The sequence below is a fragment of the Lagopus muta genome, chromosome 5 (assembly GCF_023343835.1).
Source record: "Lagopus muta isolate bLagMut1 chromosome 5, bLagMut1 primary, whole genome shotgun sequence".
Taxonomy (NCBI): domain Eukaryota; kingdom Metazoa; phylum Chordata; class Aves; order Galliformes; family Phasianidae; genus Lagopus; species Lagopus muta.
Window position 1 is genome coordinate 25490607 of NC_064437.1, and position 17231 is coordinate 25507837.

The following is a 17231-nucleotide window of genomic DNA, read 5'->3' on the forward strand; positions in this document are numbered from 1 at the left end:
GATCTTCTCTCCTCTAGGCTAAGCAATATGTTCTGTTTCATCTGTTAATTCTGTTATTTTTCTTCCTAGATTAAAACGTGATGCTTAGTCTTTCAATAGGTATTGGAAATTCCAATTACAATTCAACAAGAAAGCCTCTACAAAAGAAATATCCCTCACAATAAGAAACCAAACATTGGAGCAGGCTGCCCAGCAAGGCATCCAACCTACATCCTTGGTGGCTTTCCAAACCAGCGTGGAAAACATCCTCAGCAACCTGGTGTCAGTTAGTCTAGCTGTGGGGAGGGGGTTGGATCTGAGGGTTCCAGAAGTCCTTTCCAATCAATATTATTCAATGGCTCTAAAAAGGAACCAACGTGGATATCCAGCACGTTCACCACCCGTTCACAGAAGTCAGGAAGAGCTGTGAAACAGCCCTTTGCTCTATAACCTTTCTTAATTCCAATAAATCCTGACATATACTCTATACGCTCTGATCAGATTTAAACCCTTTTCATAATTTAAACAGCCCTCATCAAATTCATAGCTGATTTTTTAATTCCCATTTTCATTTTTAAAGATGATACAACATACAAGTTAATCAAAACTCAACATTTATATATAAGGAAGGCTAAGAAATGAGCTTAATGTGGACGAGTGTTATCTAAAACAAGACAAGAATGCATACACTGAGGCACAGAAATGGTACCCATGTCCATAGAGAATATAAGAAAAAATAAAGTTCTCTAGGTAACTTATTGCCACAGGTTTTAAAAGAAGCAGATTTCTTGCCAAAAGAAGAAAAGAAAAAGAAAGAATAAAAATGTAGATAATATTCAAGTTAGATGTTTAAATCATGAGAACCTATTGTTAAAGCTTACTGAGCCTCTCATTTTAACTTGAGGCATTTGCCCTTGGTCTGATAATAAAAAAGCTTTTGTGCTGTTGGCTAAACTGACCACAGGCTGACACTGGCAAGAACATCCACACCAGCTGAAAACGTTTCATGCAGACTCTCAGCCAACTGAACTTGTAACAAAAGCTGAAGAGATAAAGAGCAATTAAGACACCTGCAGAGATTTCACCTGCTCCCAAGTCAACTATAAAGCCGCTTTGGTTTTCTACGTAGCTCATTGATTTGAGGGTAAAACAACACACTATTACCTACCCAAAGGAACTTTTTGCCTAGTCAAATATGCAGCACAATTCCTGGCAGCAGCTATACAGGTATTTACATAGCCTGCTGCCCACGCTGAGATTGGTGTTCTGTATTTCCAATGTTCGATCAGTGCAACAAAAAGAAGCTATAGGTCTACCAGAAATCTCACTGACAGTGCACAGTACTTCACAAGATTCGCCAACGCTTCTTGCTCTACTGAAAATAACAACTAATTACTCATTTTTCAGATCCTAGTTCTACGCTGTTGATATTTGAATCTCCTTCTAATCGTGAGCACGATTCCCCCTTTGCAGGAAGGGCACACTTACCGATACTTTGAAAGGAGAGGTATTTGCAGCATCCATGGAGTTGGTTTTCTCAGATGTGCTGGTCCCGGAGATGCTCCGTCTGCGAGGAGATCTCTCTGCTGGGACCTCTAAGGAAGAACAGAAAAAGGTGGTGAATGGGTGCAGGGGGTGGGGATCAGTCAGGTTTTGTGCCTCAGCAAAGTTTCAAGTGCACACTGGGCTGCTGAATTACACTCACCTGGTTTTTATGTCTTATTTACCCCCTAAATTACAATGGCATTTCCACTGACAGATTCAAGGTTGTGAATCTGACTTGATTGGAGGCAAGAGGCAATAAAAATGCTGGTGAAGATCAATACCCACACATATATCACTGTTTCTGAGATGCTAACCAGAAAAGACAAAATTCCTCTTTTTTTATATAAGCGATGCAGTCATTAACTGATAACTGAAATCGAGACACCAGAAAATTCAGTGTTAGTCACAGCTTTGACAAAGGTCAAAGTTTGGGCGCCTGTGATCACACAACTTGCCAGGGCCACACAACCACCAGAAGACGCATAGCTGCCCAGGCAATACAGCATATATCTCTGCAGATATAAAGAAATAGGTCAACTTCTCATTCTGGCAATATGACCTTACTAAGATACGACTTCAGCATCCTAAATCCACGCAGGCTGGTCTGATGAGCACAAATATTCATTAAAAAAATATGCATGTTGGCTTGTTATTGACTCACAAAGTATACACACTACTGACAAAATGTCACACACAAAGGCACACGCACCATACGTCTGTGGGTTCTATATAGCGAGATGCACACAGACACACACAGATACCTTTGTCACAAGTGCTGCCCATCTCCGGCTCGATCACCAGACTTAAAGGAACACAGCTCCACAAACCATCCTAGCGAGGGGAGGGAGAAAATTACTTCCTAGCAGAAAGTCCATTGTTAAATGCCGAGTCTTAGCGAAGAGGAATAAAGCGTGACTCCAGACAGCGGCGGTCTTTCTCCTGCTGTTTTCCTTCCAGGAGAGAGAGACGGTTTAAACTTCCATTTCTGGCTGCCCGGCCCTGGGGATCCGTGCTACTTCCACCCAGCAGAACGCCGGGGCTCCGCTCCCCCTCCCTGCCACGGCAAGCAGGGAGAGAGCGAGTGAAAAGGGAGCACAAGGACTGCAGCTATTCAATCAATCGCTCCGACTGCACATCCTCATTAGTTACTTTCAGGCTATTAACAGACGCCCAACTGCCGGCTTCCCTCCGTTACAGAAAATTTCCCTGCGTCTCCCGATTGAGAGCAGCAAGGAAGCTGTGCGGAGACGGGCAGCCAGCCGGTGCCACGGGAGCTGAGTGGCAAAATCTGTGAAGAAAAGAAGAGAGAAGCCTCCTTCGGCGACACAACTGCTCGTGATGCTTCCGAACAGCCGACTGTTAGCAGCATTATGACACGCGTCTCCCTTGGATGCTCGGAGACCAACAAAATGGAGCATTCTAAGAGGCGACAACAGCCGGACCCTGCAGTAGCAGTGGCTCACCCTGAGATATTTCTCTCTAAACCAACAAGACCTCTGGCACTCAGCTCAGAACTACCAGCAGGGACTGAGCTGCTGAGCACACGGCTGAGCATGGCACAGCTGCCCCCGGAGAACGGGCAGAGCAGAGCCGAGCTGCTGGCTGCAGGGATGGGGCAGGAACTCTGCTGCATCCCACTCAACACAGCAGTGTTGGGGCAATTTCTCCCTCGGTGCTGAGCTTTGGGCACTGCCCATCCCGGTGCTGGAGGGTGGCTGATTCCCCTTGGGCACCGTAGGGAACAGAATGTCTGGAGCGGAGTCAATGCTGGCGAGCAGTAGCAGCCCGGGCCCAAGGAAGGCTGCTGGATTTATCCCAGATGTGCTCCTCCTTGCCACCCCCCTTTCCCTAAGCACACCTTCTCCTGTAAGTGCTGTGCTCCCAAAGGGAGCTGCATTATGTAGGATTTAACGACGGCTTCTGCTGCTCCCATTGTAAATGTAATGAAAGCAAACAAGAGTGATGTATGCAGTTGGAGCTGGGGAGCAAGGCGAGCACCTTTCCTTTTAGATCAACTAGTAATGAGAAACGTAATAGGCTTGGCTTGCTCCACTCCTCACCCACAGGAAATCACATCAAAGCCGCTTCGGTAATTTAACACAGCCTGTTAGCTTTGCTGAGTCATAAATGAAAGCCGGAGCCTGGGCTCCCCTGTTTTCAACAAGAGGTGGTCGCTCAGCGTGGGGGGAGCTCAGCAAAAAGTCGGTGTTCAAAGCAGAAGGAGCTGAGAAGTGACAGCAGGGACCTGCTGGCTCTCCTCACCTCCCTCCTCCCTCCACGCACATCCTGAAGCAATGCAGGTTCTCAGCCAATGAAACAAGGCTCCATCAACACAATGAGTTTCTGCCGCTCTAAGAGTGGGAAAGGGAGATACTCACAAGGTGCCTGTAACAACCTAAAAATGCAACTACCTTTCCTTCTCCTCCAAAAAGCAAGAGCAAACTGACAACGTGCTTAGTCCCTGGGACAAAACAGGATCCCGATACAGCAGAATTGTCAAGACAGCTTAACTCAAAATCACCAACCAACGGCAATCTGCTGTGATGCCCGTAGAGCAGTATTTTTGCTGAGCTGTGTAAAAAGTAAATACAAATCTATACTGTCACTAGCAGGCAAAAAATGAGATGGTTCCCTCCCTGACTGCACAGGCAGCGCTGGAGGCTGCTCTTGCATAATCCTCACCTGCTGTAAAAATCAATGCACCTCTCCTAGGCTCAGTATTAAATCACAATTGCTCTCTGCGTTGCTCGCTCTCAGGGAGCAGGACCACAGCTAAATCACACCGTTTCTATGGATAAACAATCTGAAACTCTCCTCATCCACTCTCAATCTCTGGGGGAGAAAAAAGAAGCAGACAGCTTTTCCCCTTTTCACCCTCAAATAGAAAACTCCATCGAACTAATGAATTGCAGACATCCCTACGGGACACTTTTCATTTATCACCTGGCTTATTGGTGATCTGAAGTATTATTTATGCAAATAAACATTCATGCAAATAAATATCTTGGTGCTGCACTAGTCCCAGGAGTCAGTTAGGCCGGGATGGCTGCAGGGCAGTGCTCGGGGACACAGGCAGGTAGTGCTCTCTGCACCCATTTGCACTGCACTGCTCTTCCCATGCCACGCTCCAGCTTGCTTTGCTCAGCTGCGCTTTGCCTCCCTGACCTCCAGCCAGGACGTGGCTCTTTGGCTCCACCTGAATTTCCCACCACTCCGTGCTCTGGTCACTTGAAACCCAAACCTACAATGCTTTAGGAATCTGTATTCTACTGTAAAGAGCTTTTTCTCAGGTTGGCAGAAAGAAAGCTGAAATAAACCTCCCTGCTTTGCGGGATGGTGCTTGCTACTCCATCTCTATCTTTCTGAATTAGAAACAGATTGGAGAAGGGCAAGGAAAACAATCAGGAACAAAAGAACATCCTCAGGGGTTAGAGTGGGAAGAATGAGGTCGGTGACCTTGTAAATGAGGTCATGGAAACAAAGCCTGCAGGGGTCCTGCTGACCCCAAAGACAGTGCCATGGGTCACAGCAGGACCCTGCCACGCGCCAGGGCTGGCAGGAACCTCAAGCACCCACCCAGGGATGCCAAGAAGGGGTGAGCGTGTTGGCAAGCACAACTCCTATCTGTCATTACTCATAAGGGGCTGGTTGTGGTCTCTGTCATGGCAAACATCAGAGCATCCCATCCCTGCCACGGCAGCAAGTCCCAAGATAAAGATACTGTCCAGCAAACAAGAAAATCTGTGCCTGTGTTCATTCTGCAGGTATCTTTCTCTGAAATCTTTGTGCTGCCTTTGCCGGGAAGGGGCAGACTGCTGATGTGTGTGCTCCTGGTTAGGGGAATAAAAGGCAGATACAGCAGGATCCCAGGGACTGGGGCTTCCTTTTTTCATCTGTGCACATCCTGATGTGACAGCGCTTTGGTCTGTGACTGGAGGGAATAGAGAATGTGATTCATAAAAAAGAATCAATTCATTCCGCCTCTCGAGTCTAGCTTAATTACAAGCATCTGAAAAATACAAAACCAGTTCAATGCCACCAATTACTTAGCTATAAGCAAAGATTGCCTCTCAGGTGCAATGGCATTCAAACGTCCCCAGCTGACACAGACCAAAGAAGCACCCACCCCAATATTTTCAACCCCTTTCCATAGCTACCTGTGAGAAACTGGTAATTGATTATTCTTTTTATTCACCTTAAAGGTGAAAATAGCCATGCTGTTTTCAAAACCTGTCTGCACAGACAGCTTCCTTTACATTTTTAAATACAATAATGCCTAGAGGCCTCTTACCAGGCTGCCCTACTGCAGCCATAGCCATGGACCAGAACACACTTAAAGGATTTCAAGGCCATCTCCAGCACTATTTTCTCCTCTGTCAAAAGGCCAATTAGTCATACAGACTAGCTACAATGCAAACACACAATAAAACCCTGCAGCACTTGACTTGTTGTGACTCATGATTTCTTTCACAAACACACTTTGAGAAACAAGGGGTTCCAAGCTCTGCTTGGAAGAGTTGGAGCACTTAGGGGCTGGCTGCTGGAGCACGTTTTTGAAGATGTTACTCATGTAGGCAACTACCAGCGGAGTGGTTCACTACAGAGACAAGCCACTGGGATTCAATATTCGTCTCACAGACAACAGGAACCACAGAGCTGGTTTCTTGCTTTACAAAGGCAGCACGCTGGAAGTTGAGCTCGCTGCACAGCCAAACAAGAAGCCGAGCAGAGATGCAGCCTTTCTGCTCTGTGACATTTTTATTAGCCATTTTCATGGTGAGCTGCACCTACACAGGGCAGAAGTAACGCAGGTGCTTGTTCAGCCCTAGTGGTTGGCTCTCCTCACACACCTACCTCTGTCTCCACGCACGCGCACACGCAGCGCATGCAGCATATTAATGGAGCGTAACATCACAGCATCCACAACTTCATCAAAACAGAAGAGGTTATTTTTATCTCGTTGGCCCCTTAGGGTTGTTTCAGAGCGCTCAAATGACAGCTCTAATGAGAAGGAGATCTCGTTGGGTGCAGTTGGTATTTACTTACCATTTCTTCTACCATGGTGAAAATGCCTACAAGCCAGCAAAATTACAGGTAGCAATAAAAAGCAGAAAGCAAGCAAGCATCGGGAGATATGTGCAGCCCAAGCACATATTTCAGATGAGTACTGCCTAACGAAACAGCAAGCCTCATATAAAAATAAATAAAGCCATTCATGTTTTATCTTGAAGTACGTTTTCTACCTTGTTTTACTCACTTGGGGAAAACAATCAGACTGGGGCCCAACTCACAGGCCGTTATAACAATTAATTAAACGCCTGGGTAAAAACCCAGGCTCAAAGCAAACGCAAAGTATGATCTGTATTCAGTCCTGAGGTCTTGTGCTCTAAACACATTATGTAAATTCTAGCAGGTATAACTTAAAGGAGGAAAGTGAAATTTGCAGAGATAGCTCTTCCCCATTTATTGAGATAACTAGATAGGAAGAAAAAAGCCACGAGAAGATATGTCTGAGAAAATACAACAAAGCCACAGTTACAGCATACTGAATTGCACAAAAGCCACCAAGGATGGAAAAGGGAAATACAAAGGAAGCCCAGCGAAGCTCACTTGCTATAGAACTCCACCAAACAACTACAGGGTACCCATTATGATCAAAACCTCTTCCAGACCATTAGAAGAGACTGTGCATCACTGAGGATCGAGTAGATTGGACAAGTCCTGTAAGATGATCCAGGTAAACATCCAGGTGATTTTTAACATGCACGCAGGTAATTCTGTTGCTTAGACACCTGCACTGCTTTGGGATCCGAAAAAATGAAACTGAATTAGAGCCCAATTCAGAAGGTGCATAGCAAGCAACGCAAGTGACAATTTGAGTCACTTACAACATGTTAAGTCATTGGTTCCTAAGGAGTTCAGTCTGAAAGACAAGACATAACAAGCAGAGCAGATGAACGCACAGATGAAGTTGGAAGAAAGGGCAAGAATATCACGGAAGATAAAAAAAATTGGCTTTCAACTATCACAATCCCTTTATGGAGAATGTTCTGCAGACACTGAACGTGGCATTTCATGAGTACATCATCAGCTGTTATCAGATTGATGCGCTCACTTTGAGGTGGTGGAAAAAATCCTCTAGCTCTACGAATGCAAGTCAGAAATGAAACATATGTGTGTCCCTAGCTGTCCAACGTGTCCTCTGTGTGAAATCTGGAACGGCTGCCCTTTTTCTTTTCTTTAACCTTCATCAGCCTCAAAATCTCCTTCACCAACTGACTCCACGCACAGCAGTATAAATTGCCAGGACTACTGTGCCAAGGCATAACCAGACACAAGGAGCACACCACGCATGACCTAGAGATGCTGATGTCCTCGTTAGCTCCTAACGATCTTGGACTGCCCCTGCTAATTTAAATTACCTTGTGTTTGCTGCAGAGAGATTGCACACAGACAATTAACACAGATCAGCTGATGCATGGCAACTCGTTCCCGCAGCGTAATTTGTTGAGAGGCTTATGACTTAGACACGCATTAGTATGATTTCAATATTTATTATCCTCGTTATTAAGCAACAGCCTTGAGCCACATCTTACAGAAGCAATCCTTTCTCTCTCTCTGTGAAAGGGCTGTGAACCAAGGTGTTCTCTAAGCAGCAAGCCTTTGCTCTGGTTATTGGGATGCTCTCACACAGGCTGGCTCCTGGGGGCATCAAGGCTCTGCAGCTATTCCCCATTCCCCTCAGTGGGACAGAAGCAGGCTTGGAGTGACCACAGCTCTTGCTCACTCTGGCAGCATTTCACCTTTCAGCAGTAAGAGTTACTCTCATGGACACACAAACAGGAAGATCCCCATGTACAGCAGATATCTGAGGGATGTCAATGAACCTTCAGTGGGGCTCTGGACTTAAGGCGGTGTTTGGGAACTGTTATCTCCTTATAATAAAAAAAAAAAGCCACCTTGAATAGCTCAGCTTTGTGACACTCTCCAAACTCCATGTTAATAAGTATTCCTGTGATGAGGCTTAGAACACAATTCAAGGGCCTCCTGGTGTGGGACAGCAGGCCCTGAAGAACAGCACTGGCATCCAGTCCATGCATGCTCCTGTCCCAGCTCACATTCAATACAGTATTCCCAAAGAAGCCTCAGCACACAGTAATTAGCAAACATGGAGAGACTCCAGAGCACTTACTGTCCTCTCACCTTCTGTACCTCTCTGAAACTGCTGACATAGAGGGAATACTGTAAGTCCAGCTTTCTGGAAAGAGTACAGCAACACCAGTACTATGCAATCTGGATGGAGACAACAAAAGTTAGGGAAAAAGTACACCTAGATGGGCTGCTGCCTCCTCAACTGAAAGATACACAATGGTAACTACTGTATCATGGCAAAAGTAAATAAAAACATACAGCAAATAAATTACTTTAAGTTGTCCTTTAAGAGTGAAAGAGGGATGCGTATGAGGCTTTATATCTGAGCATTATTAAAGCAGAATAGAAGCAGAATGCATCCCGAGAACAACGAAACATGGAAGAGAGATGGAATGATGTGCAGAGATGAGATGGAAAGAATATAAACAAATGCCAACAGCCTGAAATACCAACAGCTGAAAGGGAAAAAAAACAATAATCAGCTTCTTTGTGCGAAAGCAGTTTCAGCTTCTTGCTGGTATTTATGTTGGACTACAAATAAAAGCGCAGTTTCAATTTCCTCCTTGAATAAAGTTAAATTGATGTGTATGAACGCAGAAACAGAGCACACGATTGTTTGATTGCACTCCCTAGATCTAATTTCTAGAGTAGAGCAGCATCTGATCCCTTGGCTGAGATCTTTATTCCAAATGCATTGAGGCATTTCTCTTTGGAGGAAAAACTTTCAGCAAAGTCTCCTCTTTGATTTACCGTCCGAGCGTCGTGAAGTTGCAGGCAAGCTGACAGCAATGGATAAAGTGGACCGAAGGCAGGGATAAAGTGGTCAGATGGCACAGAGAGATAAAAACCCATCGTTAAGAAACACTTCAGAGTCCAAAAAAGACCTTGTGCTGAACTAAGATGGCACTGCCCAGTTACAGCTTGACCTTTGCCCGGTGTGCACACAACTATTTTAAGCAGATTTTAAGCCGGTTTAATTAATAATTGCATATCATTTAAAAGCTTTTACAAAGAATTAACATCTGGTAATTGAAGGAGTGAAGAAACTAATGCCACTGAAAGCAGTAATGGCTTGCCAGTCAAATGTAAACAACACAAGAACAATCAGCACCCTACCGTACCGAGAAACGACAGAAGGCTTTTCTCATCTTCTGTGCTGCTATCCAGCCACTCGGCCACATCGCCGGGAGAAAGGAGACTCATTCTCCAGCCAGAAAACTTTTCCATACAGACAACAGCGAGTGAACGGAGCAGGGTAGGCAGGGCGGGGAGGAGCGGGTGGTCTCGGGATTCCAGTGCTCCAGTTGTTGCCTACACTGACAACACGCGAGTGCAGTCCTGCCCCGCGCGCTCAGCCCCGCACCTGACGGCCCATAGCGCTGGGGCAGGCATGGGGGGATCTGCACTTGTTGTCTCTTTGTGTCAGCTTTCAGTTCAGGCAGGAACAGAAATGAAGGCAAAAAAAAGGGGAGCAGGGAAACCGAGGTTTGAAAATCCAAAGAAGGACGCAGGTTATGATGGAATCGGTTTAAATAAAAAAAAAAATAGATTTCAGAGCTGACAAAGCTCAAACAAGTAAGCAAGACAGCTCCTCAGCTAAGTGTACTGTATCCCTGCCATCCCCCTCCCGTGTTGGCTTTGTTTGTAGGCTCAGGCTTTACGCTTTATGCCAAAAGAAAAAATGATTCCAATCCCCCCCAACTACAGATGAGCCGGCATTCCCCTGCTCACAAGCCCCTCCGTGCTCCAGCTATTATACCAGCATCCCAGCCTCTCTTACAATGCATTTGTTCATGCAATGGCAGGTTGATCAATCTGGGAAGAGGAAGCTCCCACCCCTCCCTCTCCCCTCCTCCTGCATGGCGGCATTGATCGGCAATAATGGCATCTGCCTCCGCCCGGCAGCACAGCGCGGGGAATCGCTCCTCTCTGGGCTGTGAAGGTGGTGGGGAGGGGGCACTGCCCGCAGCAGCTCTTGAAGCAGCAGTGCTAACAGTCCATTCCCTCCTTTATCTTCTTTTTTTTTTTTAAATTTTAAAGAAAGAAATGGAAAATAATCTTGCTCTGTCTAGACAGCGAGTTTGCCCTGCACAGACCTGCACTGAGCAATTGCCATCGTGACTTCACGGAGGGCACTTTTAATTGCATGGGATTTATAGTGTATGATTTATTCCACACAAAAGAGCGTTTTACAGGTTTCCACATGCAGAAGCAGACACGAATCCTGGTAAGTGAGGGACTCCCGGGCCCCACAAATCAAAATTGCCTTTGTCCTCAGGGGATGGAGCTGATGCTCAGATCAAACTGCGCTCTTTAAAGAGACAGTGCCTTTTGTGCATCAGCTTCTGAAACTGCCTTTATTTTAAAGAATTCGTATCATTGCCATCCCCTACTGCAAAGTAGGACACGTGCTGACCCTGCCTAAAACCTGAGCCAAAACAACAACAAAAGTATTAGATCAGCAAGGTGGAGAATTAGTTACTAACCAACCGACGAAGGGGAAAAATGAAAAAAGAGCTGTGAAGTCCCAGCAGGGAGGAGAATTCCAATTATTTAGACAAACTGTAGCAAAGCGTTGTTTGCGCAGGACAGATATTTTCATAACACACCTGCCAAGCAGGGCAGATGCTGCACAGAATGCACAATTAATGAGGGAATGGGGGACTGACAGTGCAGGAGCAAGATGCTCAGCTGAGCGGTCCCCCTGGTCACCCTGGAAGAGTGCACATCCAACCCTGAATGTGGACAGAGGGTTTAAAAAAACAGAAATACTGCCTATGTAATCTAATAGATTGAAAACCAGGCTGCTTGGGGAGGTACTTAAGCCCCCATCCCTGGAGGCATTTAAGAGCGATGTGAACGTGGCTCTGAGGTAGTGGGCATGGCAGGGATAGGTCAATGGATGAACTAGATGATCCTAAGGGTCTTTTCCAACCTAAGTAATGCTATGATTCTAAATATGCTTTCCCACCAATGCAAAACCCAGCCTTTTTGTTTTGACAGCAAGCTTTTCCAACACATTTTCCCTGCGTGTGGAGGAGGATGACATTTTGTCCAACTTCCACAAGCAGAATCTTCTTTGAGTTACGGATGTGCAAACTGATGACGTTGATCTCCTAGTGATAAGAATGGAATTAAATGCAGCACTCAGAGTGAGGATTAGGCGGCTGTTTTTCTCTACCCAGTTGGTCAATATGAAAGAATTTTACCTCTTCCCTTCTAGTTTTCTGTGAAATAAGTGTGGTGCCCCAAAATGCTGACAGCCCTTCCACAAAAAGCTGGTTTAGTCTGCCATGTTACCTACCATTATCATAAATAGGTTGAAGGGAAAACAAAGTTAAGAGTATTGATTTCCTATGAATGCTTCTCACTCCCATGAATTTTCTGTCCTTTCTAGGAGTGCAGATTGGGCACACGCTTTCCTCCACAACTGCCTTACCTTGTATCATGATTCAGCTTTACGCATCCCTTTCAACTCATCACAAGTGCTCAAGTCAAGAGGGTAAGTATATTAACTATCAAATATGAAAATGCTTATTGGAGTACTTGAAAATACGAGAGCGTGGAAAACAGGGCAAGAAAATGGAGGCAGGAGCAGCAAAGATTCCAGCCAGGCACACATAAGTAGGAACTGAGAAGGCACCCAAGCCATTCCCATGCACGCAGTGACATTTGCATTCCTGAGGCAACGTGTGGGGATCACGTCATGATTACCATCATCCAACCTGACCGACTTGAAATACCTCAAGGACATCACCCAGGGGCTCTCCTCCATTTGCTGCATTATTTCCAGTTGAACAAAAGCACATCAGAAAAAAGGACATCTGATTTCAATGGACACCGCAAAGACAAAGCATCAGCATTGCCCGCTCCCTTGGCACACTGTTCCAATGGTGAGCTGCACGTGTGGTTAACAATGTGCTCCCAGATCCCCAGGAATGAATGTATCCGGACTCATCTCTTAACCACTGGGCACCGCTTGATGTTTCTATGCTTTAATATTCCCCATTATCAAACTCTGGTATCAGTAGTTTTCCCCCCGTTTACACAGTGTCTGGTTTCAAACAATCACTTCAAAAAATGTAGCATTGATTTTAATTTTGAAGCCTTTTGCTGTAGGGAAAACAAGGAAGATGAAACTTGCTGTGGGACTGGAGAAGGGGAGTAGTATTGGACTCCCATTAAAGCTTGCCACAGGCAGAAGCAGCACTGAATTGCTTCTTCAATTTCTCTTTCTCCACCTTAAAGCAGGTGTTGTGAGCTCTAGAGCTTACCAAAAGCCTTCAAAAAGACCTGTCCAAATTTGCCAGAGCTGCTGGGTTTTGAGAGAAGCTGCAAATAAGCACAGGGGGAATATTCAAAACATACCTTATGTTTCCATGCTGTGACAACTACCTACGCTGGAAAAAAGTTTGTAGAACTGATGCAAATACCGATAAAAATTGCCTTACCAACCAGAGGGGAAGCATGCAAAATGTAAAAGCATCCTTCACCGATGCCTAAAGGTACAGAAAGGTGGGAGAGACCTGCAAAGTGATGATAAAACAACCAGGGAGAAGCAGCAGCTAACTTTGCCTCAAGAGGCTGGTGTTCTCCAAAAGCAGCCTACAGAACAGCAGATTCTGTCATTAAAAAGTTGGGGTTCACCTCCTTTACCCCTGAGGCCCTAAGGCAGACGAGCCCACAAGGTTGAAATTTAAAGCAAGCTTTTACATTTTTGAACCTCTTATATAAAACTAACAACTTAAAACCTATGCACATCCCCAACTGGTAATTCCTTAAATTACCACCAGCGAATGGGCTTCTGCTCCTTCTTGCAGTTGTCAGAAATGTCACCCTCCTACAGTTCTGATTTTGAAACCCATGATGCTAAGCAGCTTTGCCATCCCATGGATTTAAAAATTAGCATTCTTGATAAGTGAAACGACACAGAAACACGAGTACTCATTTTTTTCTATGTGAATTTTAGAAAACGATCATTCATAATATATGCAAATAATAGAGCACAGATGCCTTCTGATGCGGATGCTTTGTAAGCACAAAGTAGCAGTGGTATTATAAATCATCATGTATTAATGCTCTCTGCAGGAGGCACTTACAAGGAAGGGAAAAATGGATCTTGCTTGCACTAGGGACAGACTGATGGGCTGATTGATGGATATTGCTATAGTCAGTTGGTGATTTCTTCACAGCAATATACATTAGAGAATGCACACCCAAGTCATTCTTATTGAAATCTTATGCAGGCAGTTTAGGAGGGAAGGAAGACAGGCTGCTTATGCACTTGAAAAACGAAGTTCTCCCTTCAGCTTGGGGGCACGGTGGGTAGGGAGAGGCAATATTAATGCTCTTTTCCCCAAAAGCAGGCAGGAGGAGATGTATAAAAGCTTGCCTGAGGTTGCAGCACTTGTTAAACCACAAGATGCAATAAATATCCGCTTTTCCAACTCCTGGATCAATGTCATACGTACCAGACAACAAGGCTCACCTCTGCACTTGTCCTTTAGAAGTTATTTCTGTCATTTTCCCCACAAAAATGCCAAGCAGTAATAACTTCTCAATCCTACTCAATGCCACAGGACAGCACAAGCGAGCCAGCTTTAAAGCAACCTTCCCAGGTACCTAAAAATGCCAGTTCTAGACACAAAAGGTGCTGTTTTCTGCATTAAATCATTTTTAATGCCTATCTGTAAGGAATATCATATTGTTTGGAGAAGCAGTAATACAACCTAACAGCCTCTAAGCACTCTGTAATCTGGTTCAAGAGCAATGTGGTCAGATAAAGGCAAGCAAACCATTTTGCGTTATGGAATCCCCACGGAAGGACGCACAACTACTTTGTGACGCAGATAACTTTCCAGCTTAAGCCACATAAGCAAACCAGGCTGTATCACTACAACAAGCTACGAGCAGCTGAGCAGACTCACTTTTCAGGTGAGCTCCACAGGAGCAGGGCAGAGCAACCAGGAGGCCCCTTCTGTAGGAGTGATGGGCACCCAGGTCTCCGAGTCAGTCTGTTCTGCTGTTGAAAGCAAAGCACGCTAGCCCACACACGCATGGTACCATCTACTATTTAATCATTCAGATTGCTTAATGATGTGATTGTAGCACAACCAGGGATTCTCAGCACTCACAGCAAGGTGAAGATGACAACCTCTACGTGCCACCATATTGATGTTTACACTGGTAAAATATGATGATGCGTTCCAGAGTACATCCTTCAAAACCCAGCTGAGCTCACAGACATTAACCCCGCAGGTGCTCAGGGGTAGCAGGGTACAGGACTTCCCAAATGCTACTTGCTGGAGCAGTAGGGAACAGAGGGGCAGCAGGAGCTGAGCCCACTGACAGCCTGTGAGGATAAATGGGGATAGGAAGGCAAAAAATGAAGGTGAGCAGCACAACAAACCTTCAAGTTCTCTAGCACATAATAACACAGGCAAGAGCTCTCTTGTGTAAGTGACATTTTAAATAATGTCACGAAGCTATTTCCACACTTAATTTTGAGAGGGGGCTGGAGGCAAGCAGGTTAGCAACCCAAATGGAAATTTAAATAGAACGGCGAGGTCCTGGCCTCTATCAAGCTCTTCCATGCCCAGGCAGCCACCCCCAGGCAAACCACCCCTGGCTGCTCATACCTTGCCTTTACAGCAACTGAGCAGCAAGTCCCTACCCCTATAAAGCTTCCTGCTAAGGAGCTGAATTGAAAACTGCTTTTAAGGCACATCTTAACAAGAGGATGCTTGAGAGTAGTAGGAAAAGAGACAAGGAGACAAATCACTAGCTGAAGATCAAAGCTGAGTGAGATCCATTCTCACAGCCACATCACTAGCATGTCTAGCACTAGGTAAGAGAAGAAACTTGGATTACCTAGAGCTGAGACAGTAGGCACTGAAGGAACCACCACACAGCCTGAAATGATCTTAAACAAAATAACAACAGTAATTTGAAGGCTAAGTGAATTATTGTGGTTTTGGTTGTTGGGCATATCAACTAAAGAAGCCAGTTCCCAAAGTCAGGCCTAGCAACATGGAAGCTTTGCCATGGTAAGTCAAAGCATCCTTTGCCCTCTTTGCCATGGAAAAGTGCTCTGCCTTTGTTAGAAAACAGCCACCCAAGAAGCAGCAGTCAGGAGCTCTGACACAGCTATCTCTGCTACGGAGACTGCTGCATTTTCAGAACTTCACTGATGAGGTAACTATGGGGCTGTGTGCTGTTCCTCCCCTCCACTTGCCTTTCCATACCACCTTAATTACATTTTTGTCCCCAATCCAAGTTAGGTAGCTTCAGTATTGCCAAGGGATTTAGCTAAGTTATACTGCTAGTACTATGGTAGTTTGTAAGCATCTATTAATGACTACTCTAAAAGCATTAAGCTAATTTAATTCCAAATTAGGGTGAAGACATTATTTACAAAGTCATGCACTCCATAGTGCTTATCCAAACTGTGACCACATGCCTTATGTAAACCAAGGACTTCTATTACAGTATGAATACATCCAGCTGTATACTTACCATACATTATGTAAAGACTACTTAGTATCTGTTGCTGGTCTTCAAGTGATGATTTTTTTTCCCCAAGAATGTTTTTACAAAGAACACCTTCAAATATTTTCCTCTCCCTGACCAGAAAAATGGGTGTTCAAAAGGAAGTACAGACTCAAAATGTTTCAAGAACATGGAGCCGTCTTTAAAACAACAACAAAAAAAAAGAACAAATATGCCAAAAATCAATTAAAAACCCCCACCAAAACACATGTTTCCAGATTTTCCAAAGATTGATACGGAAGCAGTATTACTCAGCAATGTTGTAAAAGTGGGAGCTTGAAATGGATTGAGTTTTAAGCACTTCAGATGGGGATTTCTGAGCTAGCATATTAGCTAGAAAGAAGAAACACACCCAAGAGATACCAAACCTTCAGGAATGGATGACAACAGAAAGAGATCGAGATGTACGGCTTGATCCTCCATCCACTGAGACCAGAAATATCCCCTGCTTCACAAACCTGAAGATCCAGCCCAAACACTCGAGAGCTTCCATTTTTAAAGCAGCATGGAAGAAAGTGGGGAGTAATTTTTGAACCCTGACACCAGGAGGATTGTAATTGCCAGTGCATTACAGCACTCTTCTGTATTAGAGAAAGCTAAAAACAACTACAAATACTTGCTGTGAAAGCAAACAAACAGGCAAATAAAAAAACAACTCCAACAGCATAGCTTCCTCCCTTCCGTATGTCCATCAAACTTGCATCTCTGTGGTTGTCTAAGAAAAGTCAACCTTCCCAGGCAATGAAGACTCAGCTGTAGCTCTGCTGGCTGTATTTCCATGACTAGCAGGTATTGCAAAGGAGGAGGAAATAATCTGAAAAGAAGTAACTGCCAAGGAAAACAAACTGCAGGCAGACCGTGAGCTGAAGCATCCACTTCTCCCTGCCCTGTCTCCACTTTGAGATGCTGACTTCCTACAAAAAAAAAAACAAAACAGGAAACAAGGAAGCAGGGTTTTCAGGAAAAAGGAAGTCTTGCAGTGAACTGCCCCGTGGGCTGCTGTTTGG

General features: G+C 44.9%; 1 protein-coding gene across 11 annotated transcripts in view; it reads right to left on the minus strand.

The window, feature by feature from the left end:
- The window catches only part of RASAL2 (RAS protein activator like 2), a 153655-nt gene that overhangs the window by 44619 nt on the left and 91805 nt on the right, over positions 1-17231 (minus strand). For 10 of the 11 annotated variants that reach the window (XM_048943785.1, XM_048943783.1, XM_048943782.1 and 7 more), the window contains one exon: positions 1468-1574. In XM_048943785.1, coding sequence (XP_048799742.1) covers positions 1468-1574 — 107 coding nt within the window. Of the gene's footprint in view, positions 1-1467; positions 1575-2285; positions 2954-17231 lie in introns of those variants that run through there. The other variant, XM_048943788.1, reaches the window with a different exon arrangement.